Raw genomic sequence first — 16,953 nt, forward strand, 5'->3', positions numbered from 1 at the left:
CTCTCCTCAATTCAACAGTTACACCAAAGTAAATAAAAGAAAAATCAGGCCATATGTTTAGAGAAATGGTGCATGGATTGTACACTGTATTACAGAACATGTCAATCTTGTGACTAAGCAAAAAACTAAACCTAGAATCAGCACAGCCTTTGTTTAAAATGAAAAGATAAAATAACTGAATATACACACGGTTAAGTCTTGTAGATAAAATTGTGATTCATTAACTAAGAACTGGCAATACAAGTCCAGGTCAGCACAATTTCCAAACAACTTCATTGTCAGGACTCGTACGTCTTCCTGAACAGCCTCGTTCGTTCTTCCTGAAGTTGAATAGTTTTAAATAAATCACTCTCAAGTAAAAAAAATTGCTGTGTTTCTAAACAGCAACAGAACTGAATCAACTGCTCAGCCAAGCACAAGACACCAAAGGTTAGTATGTAATTTAATCTACAATTTTAACTGGAGGGAAAAGTTTCAAAGTACATATGATTAACTGTTTTAAAAACAAACTCAGAGAACTGCAACACCATGACACAGGAAAATGAAATGGAGATTGAGATATTTCAGATGAGAAAAAGGTTTTGTGTAGGCTTTGCTCTCATTTCTTTTCACTTTGAGTTGCTTTATAGACATCTAATACATTGTATGTGGGGTAAGTTGTATTTAACTTTTTCAGTGATTCAGGCCAAACAAACCAAAGAAATCCTGAATTGATTCTAGAACTCTTTCTCCTCCCCGTGTAGATCGAGATAGGGGGAGTAGGGGTGTGTGATTTAGCATGTTGGACTCCTGTCACATTTAGGATATGCCTTCCCTAGGCTAAAAGGTGTTTTTAACATATCACTAAGACATTTGTTAAAACCTTGGTGTAGAAAGCACAATGTGTATTTTAACACATGGGCTAGTAAAGATCAACTGTAGGCTCCCCTCTAGAGTTGACTGATAACAACTAATGTGTTAGAATAATGGATTTGGACTGTATGAGTCCAAACTTTTGAGCTTACACAGAGCTCTTCTTCAGGTCTAAGCTCTATGTAAGCACGAAGGCTTGTCTGTCTCACCAACAGAAGCTGGTCCAAGAAAAGATATTACCTCACCCATCTTCTCTCTCTAATATCCTCAGACAGACATGGCTACAACAGCACTGCATACATCAAGAGCTAGTAAGTCAGATCAATCAATCAAAGTCTTACCAGAAAATCTTATTACACAGGTGAAAGTATCCTAGCAATGAACTATTCTGGACAGGTGATTTTGGTACCAGCACTGAACAATGGATCATTCAATACAGATCCCTACTAATCTATTAATCAAATTATGGGACTGTCTGTTGCCAAACATTACTCTAAGGTTAGAATTTAGAATGTAGACAATTAATAAAACGTGAATTTAATTTAAAATTGCCTCTCTAGGTGATAAATCATAGCCTTCATCACACACTAAACCACAAATATAATATGCAATTAATCATGAAAACTACCCTAATTTCACAGGAAATTCACTGCTACTGTAAGCTCTTAGCCATCTAAATAATTGCAGCCTTGTAATGCTGAGTGGAGTAACACCTACATACTATTAAAAATCTGGGCCTAAGTCCCATTTTTAAAAGTGACGTAGGCACTTAAGAGCCTTTCAGTGGGAGTTAAGCACTTCTGAAAATCCCAGTAGGCACTTATCTGAATCTTTAGGTGCTTAAATACCTTTAAAAATCTGGCCTTTAGTGCCATTTAATTAAAACAAAACCACTGAAAGTTACTTTTGCCTTTTACTTTAGGGAGCTGTATATTTCTTCCGATGAACTGTGTATCTAGGCTGTTTTAGACACTAAAGGTTTCTCTCAGTTATCGTTTGCTATAAGCAAGCATTCTTGTTATAAGTAGTGCTAGGCTGAGTTCAGTCACCTTGATCGATTGGTCCATCAGCCCTCTCATAGAGAGCGCCGATCACAACACACCATTCGTGTTGTTCTAGCCATTTCTTCAGCCACCCACTGGCCAAGCTGTCTGATCAGCGTAGTGCACTGCAGCCCTGAAACACTGAGCCCAAGCGATCCACCAGCCTCAGCCTCCAAAATAGCTGGGATTACAGGTACGTGCCACCACGCCCAGTTTTGAGATGAGTTAGTGTAATTAATTCTTCCAACCTCAGCTCTTTCAATTACTTGGTGTAGCATTATTTCTATACGTCTAAGATAGAGCTTGTTAGTGAAACACAGTATGCTATACACTTAAGTCATTTCTGAGATACATTTTGCTTGAAAATAATCAAGTCTTCCTTTGAGTACATATATTATTGAAACTTGGTTGCTGCTTATCAGTTACAACTGGTGTGAAGGTAAGTTCTCCAGCTCAGCTTGACTTTGCAATGAATAGTTTCTTGAGACATATGGAAAGTTCAGTTCAGGTAGTTTGCATTCAAGACCTTCTGATATCTCTATTTTTTTCTGAATTTTGCAGAAGTCTCCTATGGGACTTCAAAGGAACAGCATTAAAACGTTGCTTGTCTATGACAAGACTTTAGTTTGGAGCAGACAACTGGTATGCCGGTGAAGGCCTTCTCAGTCTCTCTTGTCTAGATGTTTCAGTTTGGGAACAAAGTTCTGATGGCATTAAGCTACATTTATCCACTTATGGGCAATACGGCCTGGTTCTTCTTAGCAAAGCTGATCTAGGCCAGTCAGAAAGTGATGCATGCTTCTGATGAAGAGTTGAGATAATCCAATGAATTCCTCCATTTGAAAAGCTTATTTGACTCAAACAACATACAACTGATACTTCTTACTAAGTTTTGAAGTGGCCTATCAGAGTACAAGTCCTGTTCCTTCTCACCATCCAAAGACAGAACAAATGCTGTGTTTTTTACTCTTGGAATTGTTCACTGCTTGTGGTTTGTGTTACTGGAATTTGAAGTCCATAGGTACAAAACCTCTTGAGCCATACCAGTTTGTGTAAATCATCTGGTCATATGGGTATGCAGACTTTTTTGTCCTCAGTTTTGCATTTGGAGAGACAACTATTTAGATCATCCTATACCAGGGCCTAGTCAGCAACCTGCCTCCACAGGATGGTTTCCATGAACATACTTAGTGTAGTCAACTTTATACATCTCCTTTTATGTACCAGGCAGCATGTTCTTTGTCAGTGCTCTTATGTCTTTGCAACATGTCCATTTTAAAGTTCATACAGAATTTTAAGTAAAATCTCTCCACGTTGTTTAATACAGGGGTCTCAAACATGCAGCAGGCGGGGTGATTTTTGTGGTCCACCAGCTCCCCGTGGCCCCCCCAGCATTTACCTAGAGCGGCTCCGGCCCGGTGTGCACTGGGGGCAGGGCAGCCCTGTCCTGCCCCCGCGCCACTCCAGGAAGTGGCCGGGACCTGGGGGAGGGGGGCAACAGGGGTCTGTATGTTGCCCTGGCCGTTCCTCCAGGTACCCCCCCGAAGCTCCCATTGGCTGCGGTTCCCCATTCCCAGCCAATGGGAGCTGCAGGGGGCAGTGCCTGGAGGTGCGGCCAGGGCAACACACAGACCCCTGTGTCCCCCGCCCCCAGGTCCTGGCTGCTTCCCGGAGCGGCGCATGGGCAGGGCGGGCAGGCAGGGAGCCTGCTCTGGCCGTGGTGCATGCCGGGCCGGACCTGCCCCGAAACCCCTCTTGCAGCGGAACCCCCTGCCCTGAGCCCTCTGCTACTCCCTGCACCCCGACCCCCTGCCCCGGGCCCACTGATGAGCTGCCAAAATCTGAAGAACCGGTTCCTTCAGTCACTCTGGGTCTTCGTCGGCCCTTCAGCGGCGGGTCCTTCACTCGCTCCAGGTCTTCGGCGGCCCTGAGGGACCCGCCACCGAAGGGCCGCCGAAGTCCCGGAGAGAGTGAAGGACCCGCCGTCGAAGACCCAGAGCACCGCCGGGTGAGTATAAAGGCATTCTCAAGGGGAGCCTCCCCAGCCGGGAGCTCAGGCAGGCTGGACAGGACAGTCCTGCTGGCCAGATGTGGCCCACGGGCCGGAGTTTGCCCAACCCTTTAACAACTGGTTCTAAACCGGCTTCTAAATTTAACAACCGGTTCATGCGAACTGGTGCAAACCGACTCCAGCTCACCATTGCCTGAGCCCCTTGCTGCACCCTGCACCCCTCCTGCACCCCGACCCCCTGACCTGAGCCCCCTGCTGCACCCTGCATCCCAACCCCCTGCCCTGAGCACCCTGCTGCAGCCTGCACCCCTCCTGCACCTCAACCCCCTGCCCTGAGCCGCCTGCCGCACCCTGACCCCCTGCCCCACCCTGCACACCGACCCCCTGCCCTGAGCCCCCTGCCGCACCCTGCACACTCCTGCACCCCTTGGGGGCAGAGAGGGGGCGGAGTTGGGGTAGGGATTTCACGGAAGGGGTTGGAATGGGGGCAGGGAAGGGGTGGGAAGAGGTGGGGCAGGGGAAGGGCCTCACGGAAGGGGTGGAGTGGGGGTGGGGCCGGGGCAGCAGTGGGGGGTGGTCAGTGGTGCGGCCCTCGGGCCAATGTACTAGTCCTCATGTGGCCCTCATGGTCATTTGAGTTTGAGACCCCTGGTTTAATAGTTTGTATACTAATCAGTCCACAATGCAGTGATTTATATGGATCACTTGAAATATTCTGCAGCAATATAAAGTCATTTGATTAATTTGGTTGGTCCGACACTAGCAGAATGTAGCCATTAACTTAGTGAAATAGTAAGACAGAACAGCTGTATAAATCTCTGTATCAGCTCTGTTCTCTTTACTCTGTTTGAGTCACTTGCATATGCTGACCTCTCTCTGTATAATAGCTAATCAGCAGTTAACCAGGCCTTGTGGTCATTTCGTTCTTATAACATTTTTGTTCACCTTAAAGATTTTCACTTCTCATGAGCTTTTTACCATACTGGCAGAATGTATCACTTCCATAATATGTAATAAATACCTCATAAAAAGTTTGTGAAATATTTGTTAGGTATGTTCTTATTGATCACATTCCATATATAAAACAAACACCGTTCTTCAACCTGGGCTGGAAGTTGCTTTAGAAGTGGCACTTCTTCAAATTGAAAGGGCCCGTTACAGAAGGTTTTAGAGAGCTTTAATTCTTGCCATAAAAATGTCTTACGTTTAATCAAAACCAGGTATGTATCTTTACTTGCTCATAAAAGATTATTCACTTCCAAAGCACTGTGTCACATATCAAAACTTTAAAATGACTAGACTAATATATACTATGAGTTACTGAGCACATCACAGAAAAGAAGGAAAAGAACTTACTTCATCACAACAGCAGTTTGCGATGATCTTATCTCGGGAGATATTACTCTTAATTTTATTCACTGTTTTATTATTTGTACTACCACAGCACCTAGGAACCCTAGTCATGGCCCAGGACTCCATTAATCTAGGTGCTGTGCAAACACAAATCAAAAAGATGGTTCCCTGCCCGCAAGAGCATATAAGCTAAGTAACCAAATTACAGCTCTCTGTGAAATAAAAATGCTGCTGTTTGACAAGTATTAGAAGTTCATACCTAACATCAGTGCTATGCCTAACGTTATCAATAGATTCCATATTTCACGGTGCCATCATCACATTGCGTTCAGACGTTTTCTGCGTGTGTACTTAAATATTAATAGTTTAATATCTTTTGTCCTTTCCATGTTTGTATCCCAGATGGCCAATGAAGCGAGACCATGCCCATGTGACATTGGAGACAGGTTTGAGTATGGGGGCCTTGGGCATGAAGTGCAAGTGGAGCACATCAAGGCGTACGTTTGCAAACCGTCCGCCAGCACGGGAAAAGCTGTGGTTGTGATTCACGATATATTTGGATGGCAACTCCCAAATACCAGATACATGGTCGATATGCTTGCAGCTAATGGATACATGTAAGCAATCTTAATGTTTTCCTCCCAAAGAGACATGGTCAAAGTTGCTAGGCCAAAAATGTTATAGACTTTTTTTTAAAACCACACACGTATGAAGAATTTCAAAGACTTTGCTAGCATGTGTTTTTTCTAAACACATATGTCATCGTTTTAAAACAGTGCAAGTAGCTGATCACTAGTGAGTAACCGTACAATTAGGGCTGTCGATTAATCAGAGTTAACTCACACGATTAACTCAAAAAAATTAATCGCAGTTAAAAAAATGAATTGCGATTAATCACAGTTTTAATCTCACTGTTAAACAGCAGAATACCAACTGAAATGTATTACATTTGATGTTTTTCTACATTTTTAAATATATTGATTTCAATTACAACACAGTATACAAAATTGACAGTGCTCACTTTATATTAATATTTTTGCTACAAATATTTGCACTGTAAAAATGGCAAACAAAAGAAATAGTATTTTTCAGTTCACCTCATACAAACATTGAAGTGCAATCTCTTTATCAGTGGTGGGCAACCTGCGGCCCGTGGGCTGCATGCGACCTGTCAGGGTAATCCGCTGGCAGGTCGCTAGACAGTTTGTTTACATTTGTACGGCCGCCTGCAGCTCCCAGTGGCTGCAGTTCACCATTCCCGGCCAATGGGAGCTGTGGGAAGTGGCGCGGGCTGCATGGACATGCCAGCCGCTAAATTTTTTGTTGCACTCAAAAACAAAACAATGTAAAACTTTAGAGCCTACAAGTCCACTCAGTCCTACTTCTTGTTCAGCCAGTCGCTCAGACAAGCAAGTTTGTTTACATTTACTGGAGATACTGCTGCCAGCTTTTTATTTACAATGTCACCTGACAGTAAGAACATGCATTCGCATGGCACTTTTGTAACCAGCATTGCAAGGTATTTATGTGCCAGATATGCTAAACATTCATGTGCCCCTTCTTGCTTCAGCCACCATTCCAGAGGACATGCTTCCATGCTGATGACGCTTGTTAAAAAAATAATGCATTAATTACATTTGTGACTGAACTCCTTGGGGGGAGAATTGTATGTCTTCTACTCTGTTTTACCTGCATTCTGCCATATATTTCATGTTATAGCAGTCTCAGATGATGACCCAGCACATGTTGTTTGTTTTAAGAATACTTTCACTGCAGATTCGACAAAACGCAGAAAAGGTACCAAAGCGAGATTTCTAAAGATAGCTACAGCACTCAACCCAAGGTTTTAGAATCTGAAGTGCTTTCCAAAATCTGAGAGGGATGAGGTGTAGAGCATACTTTTAGAAGTCTTACAAGAGCAACACTCTGATGTGGAAACTACAGAACCCAAACCACCAAAAAAGAAAATCAACCTTTCTGCTGGTGACATCTGACTCAGATGATGAAAAGAAACATGCATAGATCCACACTACTTTGGATGTTTATCGAGCAGAACCCATTATCAGCATGGATGCATGTCCTCTGGAATGGTGGTTGAAGCATGAAGAGACATATGAATCTTTAGCACATCTGGCAAGTAAATATCTTGCGACGCCAGCTACAACAGTGCCATGCGAATGCCTGTTCACACTTTCAGGTGACGTTGTAAACAAGAAGCGAGCAGTATTATCTCCTGCAAATGTAAACAAACTTGTTTGTCTGAGCAATTCGCTGAACAAGAGGTAGGACTGTGTAAACTCGTAGGCTCTACATTGTTTTATTTTTGAATGTAGGTTTTTTTGTACATAATTCTACACTTGCAAGTTCAACTTTCACGACAAAGAGATTGAACTATAGTACCTGTATTAGGTGAATTGAAAAATACTATTTCTTTTGTTTTTTACAGTGCAAATATTTATAATAAAAATAAATATAAAGTGAGCACTGTACACTTTGTATTCTGTGTTGTAATTGAAATCAATATATTTGAAAATGTAGAAAATATCCAAAACTAAATAAATGGTATTATATTATTGTTTAACAGTTCGATTAATCTCTTGATTAATCGCGATTCATTTTTTAATCGCTTGACAGCCCTACTTACAATAATTAGCCAGTGTGTAGATGCATAAAGAAGGAAAGGAAAACAAAACCAAACATCTGATTTTCAAGTTTCTGAGATATTATTTAAAATATCTGTAGTATCTTTTAAACAGCCTTGTACTTTTTGGTCCTAATTAGCATTACTTATAATGGCAAAAGTCCTAGTGAAGAAAAATGGAATTTTGCATGAGTATGAAGGGCTGACTCAAGCCCTATAAGAGTACTATATTCAGAAATATAGTAAAAACCTAAAGTCATTCCCACAATATTAGGTTAACATTAGTTCCAGCTCAAATTTATATTCTTGTAAATTGTAGAATATCTGCAAAACTGATAATCAGTTCTTAGGGTATTTTAATAACCGTTAATAGCTTATCAGATTCCTTAATTAACAAAGTCTAATAGGTCAAAGTAAACTGCCATGCTCTGGAAGTTCTATCAAATCATTCTATTAGATTTAGACAAGTAATGGGAACAGGTCTGTATAATTGTGTGAGCGTTATGGAATAAACAGAATGAATACACATTAAAGTATACAGACTGTCCCATAATTACTCCTTACTGCTATTCCATGGACCTAAAATTGTTTTACTTTTTCATATAGAGCCATCTGCCCAGACTTCTTTGTGGGACAAAAACCTTGGGACCCTTCTGATGACTGGTCCATCTTTAATGACTGGCTGAAAACTCGAGATGCCAGCAAGGTAGACAGGTAAGATGTATATTTAGTAGACTGCACGTATACACAGCTCTCATTGATAGGAGTTTTGCCCTAGTAAGGACTCCAGGATCAAGTCCTAAAACATAATGGACCAGATGCAGCTTGGAATAAGAAAGCACAAATCCCATGGAAATGTGTGGGTCAAATTAGTAGTTATGTAAATGGTGGAGTCAATAGCAAAGTAGTGACATTAAGCAGGGGTGCAAAACAGCTATAAGTTATACATGTCAGGAGTGGAGATGGAACCATCGAAGGAAAGGAGGTGGGGTGGAAACCCTATCAAAAGGCAGCAAGATAAAGCAGGCTTCTCCTACTTTAACTTAGGTCACACTACTCCCATGCTTCCTAGGGTACCATTTTCCCTGCTGTAATTGTAAGATGTAAAATTAGTCACCAAAGACTACCGAGCTGGTGTAACTTACATTTGTATTGCACACCCACAAAGTCCCAAGTCAGCGTAAGTTACACTACTTTGCCACTCTACTAGTCACTTAAACTTGTTTTTTACCATTTACACCTAACTGCACTTCACCATTACACCTACTAGTTCACTGCTGCATTTCATTCAGCATTTTCAAAATTTGCTTTACTGACTTCATGCAATGTTTACTTCCCTTGAAACAGTTCAAGTAATAATTTGATCATAAATGGTGTTCTCTTGAATGGGCTTCACTTAAATTTTATTAATGTTAATTGATAAGATAAGAAATCGGGTCCTTTGTCCAACTGTATTTGTATTTTTAGACTCAATTAAAATTCTAACCACTGATACGTGTAAAGTAAAAGATTGTTCTGATTGCACTTCATTACACATTCAGTATGTTATTCGTGCATTATGCTGTTTTCTTCTCTAGGATGAACTAATCCATTAAATATTCATGTGTTTCATATAGTTGCCAACTCATGTTTCAAAACTGCAGTTTAAATTCTGGAGTTGTTGTGTTCCAAGAAGATACTAAAAACCTAAACAAAATTAGAAGTGACTATTTTATAAACCAATTGTATTTTCTTTCCAGTTTTCCAGTGCTATTAGATTCCTTAATTTGCCTTTCTTTATATGTGTTAGGGAAGTTGATGTCATCTTGAAGTATCTAAAGGAGCAATGCAATGCAAAGAAGATCGGTGTCATTGGATTTTGCTGGGGTGGAATGGCTGTACATCACTTGATGCTGAAAAATCCTGAATTAAAAACTGGGGTGGCAATCTATGGTAAGTTTAAAATGTATGTAAATTTGAGCTCACTCACACACATAAATATAGCATGTAGTTTAACTATTACTGAATATAATCCATAATGATTTAGATTTATGTGCTGTGGATTATGGGGAGAGTTGGGAGAACTTCCTGGGGGCCTTAAAAGGTCATATTGCTGCTTTGATTTGCTGATCAGCCAAGTTAATTAATTATTTCTATATGGTTGTTTTTGTTGCTCTATGGTCATCACTTGTGAATGTATGTCTAATTATTTGTCAGAGCATGTAGAGCTTTTTCTGTGGATTTTATTGTTATTTAAATGTAAATAAATAGTAAAATACAAATACAATATAGATTGCCTAGTGATTTGCATCAATATTTCTGAGTATATTTAAATTGAAATCATAGATGTATATATAATTATGAATGTTTATATGTGTCTTTGTAGCCCTAGATTTATGAAGCTTTCATAACAGAAAAAATGTGAAATCAACTTTGTATAGTCTGCTACAGCATGCTGATTCTTATACCATTTCTAACTGATAATAAAGGCACATCACATTCGGTTCAATTGTGTCTCAACCATTTGGTCTGTGTCAAAACTAGATCTGTAGGCTTTTTCAGTGGGGCAAAATGCCAGGCATGCACTCAAGGCTCAATGTAATACATACAATTGTCACAAAAGATTGACCCAAGCTGTGAAGTATGGATTTTGAACAGGACCTGAATCAGATGTCCCCACAGATCTTTGGGTTCAGTGTTGCAGTGTCTGTCTACGCTGGCAAAAGTCAGGTGATTAATTCACCACCAGTACAGCTCCACCAGGGGTATCAATGATGGAAGTTGTAGGATAGCCATCCAACCTGGTGATAAAAATGCTTGTCTACAATACAGATTTCTCCATTGTTCTTACTAGTGGAACTTCACTGACGGGGAAATACGTGTGTGGTTTTTTTTTGCCAGTGCAGGTCCAGGGAGACCAGTTATAGAGCTGGGCCAAGACACTGGATCTGGAGCCTCACTTCCCCAGAGCTGGAAGAGAGGAAGTTCAGATCCAGTGTCTCCATCTAAAAAAAACGAGGAGTACTTGTGGCACCTTAGAGACTAACAAATTTATTTGGGCATAAGCTTTCGTGGGCTAAAACCCACTTCATCAGATGCATGCAGTGGAAAATACAGTAGGAAGATATATATACACAGAGAACATGAAAAAATGGGGGTTGCCATACCAACTCTAAAGAGACTCATCGATTAAGGTGAGCTATTATCAGCAGGAGAAAAAAAACTTTTGTAGTGATAATCAGGATGGCCCATTTCAAACAGTTGACAGGAAGGTGTGAGTAACAGTAGGGGAAAAATTAGCATGGGGAAATAGTTTTTAGTTTGTGTAATGACTCATCCACTCCCAGTGTTTATTCAAGTCTAATTTAATGGTGTCCAGTTTGCAAATTAATTCCAGTTCTGCAGTTTCTCACTGGAGTCTGTTTTTGAAGTTTTTTTGTGGAATAATTGCGACTTTTAGGTCTGTAATTGAGTGTCCAGGGAGGATGAAGTGTTCTCCAACTGGTTTTTGAATGTTATAATTCTTGACATCTGATTTGTGTCCATTTATTCTTTTGTGTAGAGACTGTCCAGTTTGGCCAATGTACATGGCAGAGGGGCTTTGCTGGCACATGATAGCATATATCACATTGGTAGATGTGCAGGTGAACGAGCCTCTGATAGTGTGGCTGATGTGATTAGATCCTATGATGGTGTCCCTTGAATAGATATGTGGACAGAGTTGGCAACGGGCTTTGTTGCAAGGATAGGTTCCTGGGTTAGTGCTTTTGTAGTGTGGCGTGTGGTTGCTGGTGAATATTTGCTTCAGGTTGGGGGGCTGTCTGTAAGTGAGGACTGGCCTGTCTCCCAAGATCTGTGAGAGCGAGGGATCGTCCTTCAGGATAGGTTGTAGATTCTTGATGATGAGCTGGAGTTCTTACAACTACAATACCCACCTGCTGAAGTGAAGAAACAGATTGACAGAGCCAGAAGAGTACCCAGAAGTCACCTACTACACGACAGGCCCAACAAAGAAAGTAAGAGAACGCCACTAGCCATCACCTTCAGCCCCCAACTACAACCTCTCCAGCACATCATTAAGGATCTACAACCTATCCTGAAGGACGATTCCTCACTCTCACTGATCAGCCACACTATCAGAAGCTTGTTCACCTGCACATCTACCAATGTGATATATGCTATCATGTGCCAGCAATGCCCCTCTGCTATGTACATTGGCCAAACTGGACAGTCTCTACGTAAAAGAATAAATGAACACAAATCAGATGTCAAGAATTATAACATTCAAAAACCAGTCGGAGAACACTTCATCCTCCCTGGACACTCAATTACAGACCTAAAAGTCGCAATTATTCCACAAAAAAACTTCAAAAAAGACTCCAATGAGAAACCGCAGAACTGGAATTAATTTGCAGACTGGACACCATTAAATTAGACTTGAATAAAGACTGGGAGTGGATGAATCATTACACAAACTAAAAACTATTTCCCCATGCTAATTTTTCCCCTACTGTTACTCACACCTTCCTGTCAACCGTTTGAAATGGGCCATCCTGATTATCACTACAAAAGTTTTTTTCTCCTGCTGATAATAGTCCACCTTAATCGATGAGTCTCTTTAGAGTTGGTATGGCAACCCCCATTTTTTCATGTTCTCTGTATATGTATCTTCCTACTGTATTTTCCACTGCATGCATCTGATGAAGTGGGCTTTAGCCCACGAAAGCTTATGCTCAAATAAATTTGTCAGTCTCTAAGGTGCCACAAGTACTCCTCATTCTGTTTGCTGATACAGACTAACGCGGCTACCACTCTGAAAAGTGTCTCCATCTGTAACTTTCATGTTTTGATTTAGTGTTAACCATTATAAATTGCTCACTATAAACATTTTAAATGTATTTAATTTTTCTAGGAGTAATTAAGTACTTTGAGGATAGATACAGTTTGCTCCACCCCACATTCTTCATTTTTGGTGAAAGTGATGATTACATTCCTCTTGAACAAGTAAGTTCACCTTCAAACACATTCATATCCTCATTGCTTTTTAAACATTGATTTAATAAGATAACATTTTGTTCAGAGAAATTAGAAAATGAATTAGTATCTTTCTTGCCTCTTAAAAAGGATATAAAAACTCCTGTTATTGTTCTCACAAATTATTTAAAGGCATACTGTCAATGTTTCCCATCTCCAAGTATAGATTTTATAAAATAAGGGGGTCATGGTAAGAGAAGGGCTAGTAGCCGTAGATGGAGTCAAAAGGAAGGTATTTGGCAGGCTCAGGAGGTGAAACCCTCCTTAATCAAAATGAGGTTAGGCATTAGGTCAACACCCTGCAATTGGGATCAACAGTTACAGAGGGACAGCTCATTCCTAGGCTTTCCCTCTTCTTCCTGCTAGCTCATTCCTAGGCTTTCCATCCCACGAAGGCCAAGAGAGCCACTGCTCTTTACCAGGCTTTCAAACAGTTTATGAACTCCAATCAGAAGGCAAAAAGCCCTGCAAACAGCTGGGGTCAGATCCTCCTCTGGTGTAAATCAGCATAGCTCTGGTGAGGCTGTAGTGATTTATACCACTTGAGGATCTGGTCTCCGGGTTCTCTGTTTACCTCAGGGAAATCCATCCTCCATCAGGGCAGCCAGCTCTCTGTCCCCTTCTTCGGTGTTATTCCCTATTTCCCTCCTAGTTATACCCTCCTACTGGAGCCCCCTCCCTTCAGGGTTGACATTTCTGGCAATTTTGAAGTTTTCCCTGGAAGGGAAAACTAACTAGTGTAGTTTTGTTGACCAAGCTGAGAGATGTGCAAAAAGAAAACAGAGGGGAACATTATGAACCCTGTAGCGAGGCAAAGTGGCCTCCCGCTGAGCCTGAGCCCCAGGGACCCCTACACTCCCTTGGTGGGCGAAGCAGGGCCAACCCCACCCCCTTGTACCTGAAGCAGAGGGGAGTGGCAGGAAGTATAGAAGGAGGGCCCTGCAGCTCAGTTCGGCTGGAGCCATGGAAGGAGGCAGACGTTTCCAACCAACTGCAGAACTCCGGAGCTGAATCAATGCTGTGCTGCGCCCTGCCCCCAGAGGAGACCAGCCCATGATAGGAGTTGCCAGGACTCCTGTCAGCCCTGTATCCTGAGATGATGGAATATCCTTGGACTACAGAGCCCTGCACCTGGACTAGGGTAGGAAGTAGCCCAGAGAAACTAGACTTTAGTCCGTTTTTGTCGATGGAGCATGAGTAAGCATGTTTCAGTTGGATCCCACTGACCCAGTGGCAGAACCCTCCACTACTGTTAGGGCTCTGGGCTGGGACCCAGTAGAGGAGAGTCGGCCCGGGTCCTCCTACCCCCTGCTGCCAGCCCCACCCTGTTCTATCCCTGTTTATTATCTAAAGGCGTTGTTAGTAACTAGACGTAAATCTGGATTCCATGTAGGCTAAAGTTCCAGGCTTAAGCTTGGCTCAGGCTCTGGTTCAACAACACTAAAATACTGCAAGCTTTTCTTATAACATTTCAGATCCATCTGAACCAGAACACTTATATAGGCACAGTGCTCAATGTTTTCCAGATCAGAATATAGATTTTTTTTGTGTTGTGACAGGGTCGGGCCAGATGGCTATAGGAGAGTAATAGAAGGCAGATATATTAGCCCCAGGCTAAGTAGGTCCCTTTTCCCTGGGTAGGGTAACAGGGAAGGTGTTTTTTTTTTTTTTTGCACCTTAGAGACTAGCAAATTTATTTGAGCATAAGCTTTCGTGAGCTACAGCTCACTTCATTGGATGCATTCAGTGGAAAATACAGTGGGGAGATTTATATACTGTGACAGGGTCGGGCCAGATGGCTATAGGAGAGTAATAGAAGGCAGATATATTAGCCCCAGGCTAAGTAGGTCCCTTTTCCCTGGGTAGGGTAACAGGGAAGGTTTCAGAACAATCAGGAACCTTCTGGAGACAATTAAGACAGGCTGATTAGAACACCTGAAGCCAATCAAGAAGCTGCTAGAATCAATTAAGGCAGGCTAATCAGGGCACCTGGGTTTTAAAAAGGAGCTCACTTCAGTTTGTGGTGTGCGTGTGAGGAGCTGGGAGCAAGAGGCACTAGGAGCTCAGAGTGAGAACGCGGACTGTTGGAGGACTGAGGTGTACAAACATTATCAGACACCAGGAGGAAGGTCCTATGGTGAGGATAAAGAAGGGGTTGGGAGGAGGCCATGGGGAAGTAGCCCAGGGAGCTGTAGCTGTCGCACAGCTGTTCCAAGAGGCACTCTAGATAGCTGCATTCCACAGGGCCCTGGGCTGGAACCTGGAGTAGAGGGCGGGCCCGGGTTCCCCCCAAATCCTCCCAACTCCTGGTCAGACCCAGGAGGAGTCGACCTGGACTGTGGGTTCAGAAAAATGGCCAAGCTGAGGGCTGCCGTGAAGCTCCAAGGCGAGCAAATTCGCCAATAAGCACAAGACCCACCAAGGTAGAGCAGGAACTTTGTCACAGTGTATAGAATCATAGTAGGAGGGAGCTGAGTAGCCTTTGCAGGAGCCCAAAGGAAGATATGCTGCAGGCTTGCATCCACTTGTAGATATTTTTTTTCCATCAAAAATCATAGGAACAGGTTAGAATCACAAGCTTTGAATCTGTGCAGCTTCCACCCGCCCAAACATAAATTCAAAGTGATTCCAGTTTTGTCCCTTTTCTCGGTCCAGTCTCCACTACTTACTACTTGCTGTAGTGCTTGCTACCAACTGGACTACTCATGGTAGTAAGCCCCACATCAGGAAACAAGTGTTTTTCTCTTTGCAGAGACCTTTAAAGATGCGATTCCACTTACCTACACAGTTTTTGTAATTTTGTACAGTCATAGCTCAATGATTACTAGAAGAAAAGAGCCCATAAAAATACAATTGGGGTAACAAATCTAGTCTGGCCCAAGCGTGAGATTGGTAAAGAAGGAACTGAGATGAGGATACATCACATCTTTCAGGAAACTAAATGATGGGCAAGCTGAGAATTAGTAAAAATAATAGGTTAAATCAATGTCACTAACGGAAGGATGTTCTGTTACAGGTCACCTTACTGGAGCAGAAGCTGAAACAACACTGTAAAGTTGATTACAGAGTTAAAATTTACCCTGGGCAAACTCATGGTTTTGTACATCGCAGGAGAGAAGATATAAACCCTCAAGATAAACCTTACATTGAAGAAGCAAGAAAGGACATGATCAACTGGTTAAATAAATACCTTTAACAAAAGTATACTGCCAGATCTGTAAAACACAATCAAGTAATTTGTTAGGTAGACTTTAGAGCATATTGTACTTTTATTTTTGGAAAAAATAAAAATCATTTTAAATTTAATTAGAAGATAAAAAAAGATAAATGGTTGTTTATTTCCTTTTCAGCAGTAACACTTTCTAACAATTTTTATTTGTATTTTTGAACTTCCTTGAATAAGTTGATGCCAAAATATTTTCAAATGTAGAACACCTTAAATTTAGAAAAAAGTTTTGAAACCTGACCTACATATCTTAAGATTGTTACAATCTGCTTCAAGATATACCCCTATCTAAGGGGTTCATATATCCCTTAATATTTATGAGTAATTGTAAGAAAAGCTAATGACAGTTATGTGAATGCACTGAGAAAATATTTCTCCTACAGCCATCATACAGTACCTTGAGCTGTGGCTTCATCAGCTCTAAACTAGGCAGGGTTGTGCTTGGACATTAGATGGGAGACTTCCCAGGAGAGTGGCATCAGTGACTCAACAATTAGTACCACTCCTGCTGAAGCAAACATTTACTAATTCTCCAGTCCCAGCATGGTGTTAGGGCTACTGTTTTTCTGATAAGATGTTTAATCAAGTTGCTTGTCCCACACACTTATCCCATGAACTGTTGCAATAGCTAGGGAAATTATGAGAAAAGGTGTTGATGTGATGGTGTCCCCAGGGTGCAACATGGAACTGGGTTACCGCTGAGCCCTCTGTCCCACCAACCTGGGCTCCCTCTCACACTGTGATGCTGTGACAAGCTGCAAACCTCTGGCAGCTACTGCACTCACACAGACATCCTCAGGTAGGGACACACCTA

The 16,953-nt window shown here is 41.8% G+C and overlaps 1 protein-coding gene across 2 annotated transcripts; it reads left to right on the forward strand.

Moving 5' to 3' along the window:
- The first annotated feature begins 263 nt into the window (after nucleotides 1-263).
- LOC102947745 (carboxymethylenebutenolidase homolog) lies at nucleotides 264-16,191 on the forward strand. 2 transcript variants are annotated; one of them, XM_007057797.4, is made up of 6 exons: nucleotides 264-429; nucleotides 5,662-5,876; nucleotides 8,507-8,614; nucleotides 9,690-9,832; nucleotides 12,792-12,883; nucleotides 15,930-16,191. In XM_007057797.4, the coding sequence occupies exons 2-6, from the start codon at nucleotides 5,662-5,664 to the stop codon at nucleotides 16,107-16,109; spliced, it is 738 nt and encodes a 245-aa protein (XP_007057859.2). In that variant the 5' UTR covers nucleotides 264-429; the 3' UTR covers nucleotides 16,110-16,191. The 2 variants fall into 2 exon arrangements, with proteins under 2 accessions (XP_007057859.2, XP_043396203.1); XM_043540268.1 differs by lacking the exon at nucleotides 264-429 and adding an exon at nucleotides 1,792-2,088.
- Nucleotides 16,192-16,953: the final 762 nt, after the last annotated feature.

The sequence above is a fragment of the Chelonia mydas genome, chromosome 2 (genome assembly GCF_015237465.2).
Source record: "Chelonia mydas isolate rCheMyd1 chromosome 2, rCheMyd1.pri.v2, whole genome shotgun sequence".
NCBI lineage: Eukaryota > Metazoa > Chordata > Testudines > Cheloniidae > Chelonia > Chelonia mydas.

Bases quoted from the DNA above. Each gene is read 5' to 3' on its own strand.
- LOC102947745 (XM_007057797.4), top strand. From the start codon at position 5,662: ATGGCCAATGAAGCGAGACCATGCCCATGTGACATTGGAGACAGGTTT. The intron at 9,833-12,791 runs GTAAGTTTAAAA...TAATTTTTCTAG, and splicing joins AACTGGGGTGGCAATCTATG to GAGTAATTAAGTACTTTGAG. The intron at 12,884-15,929 runs GTAAGTTCACCT...GTTCTGTTACAG, and splicing joins ATTACATTCCTCTTGAACAA to GTCACCTTACTGGAGCAGAA.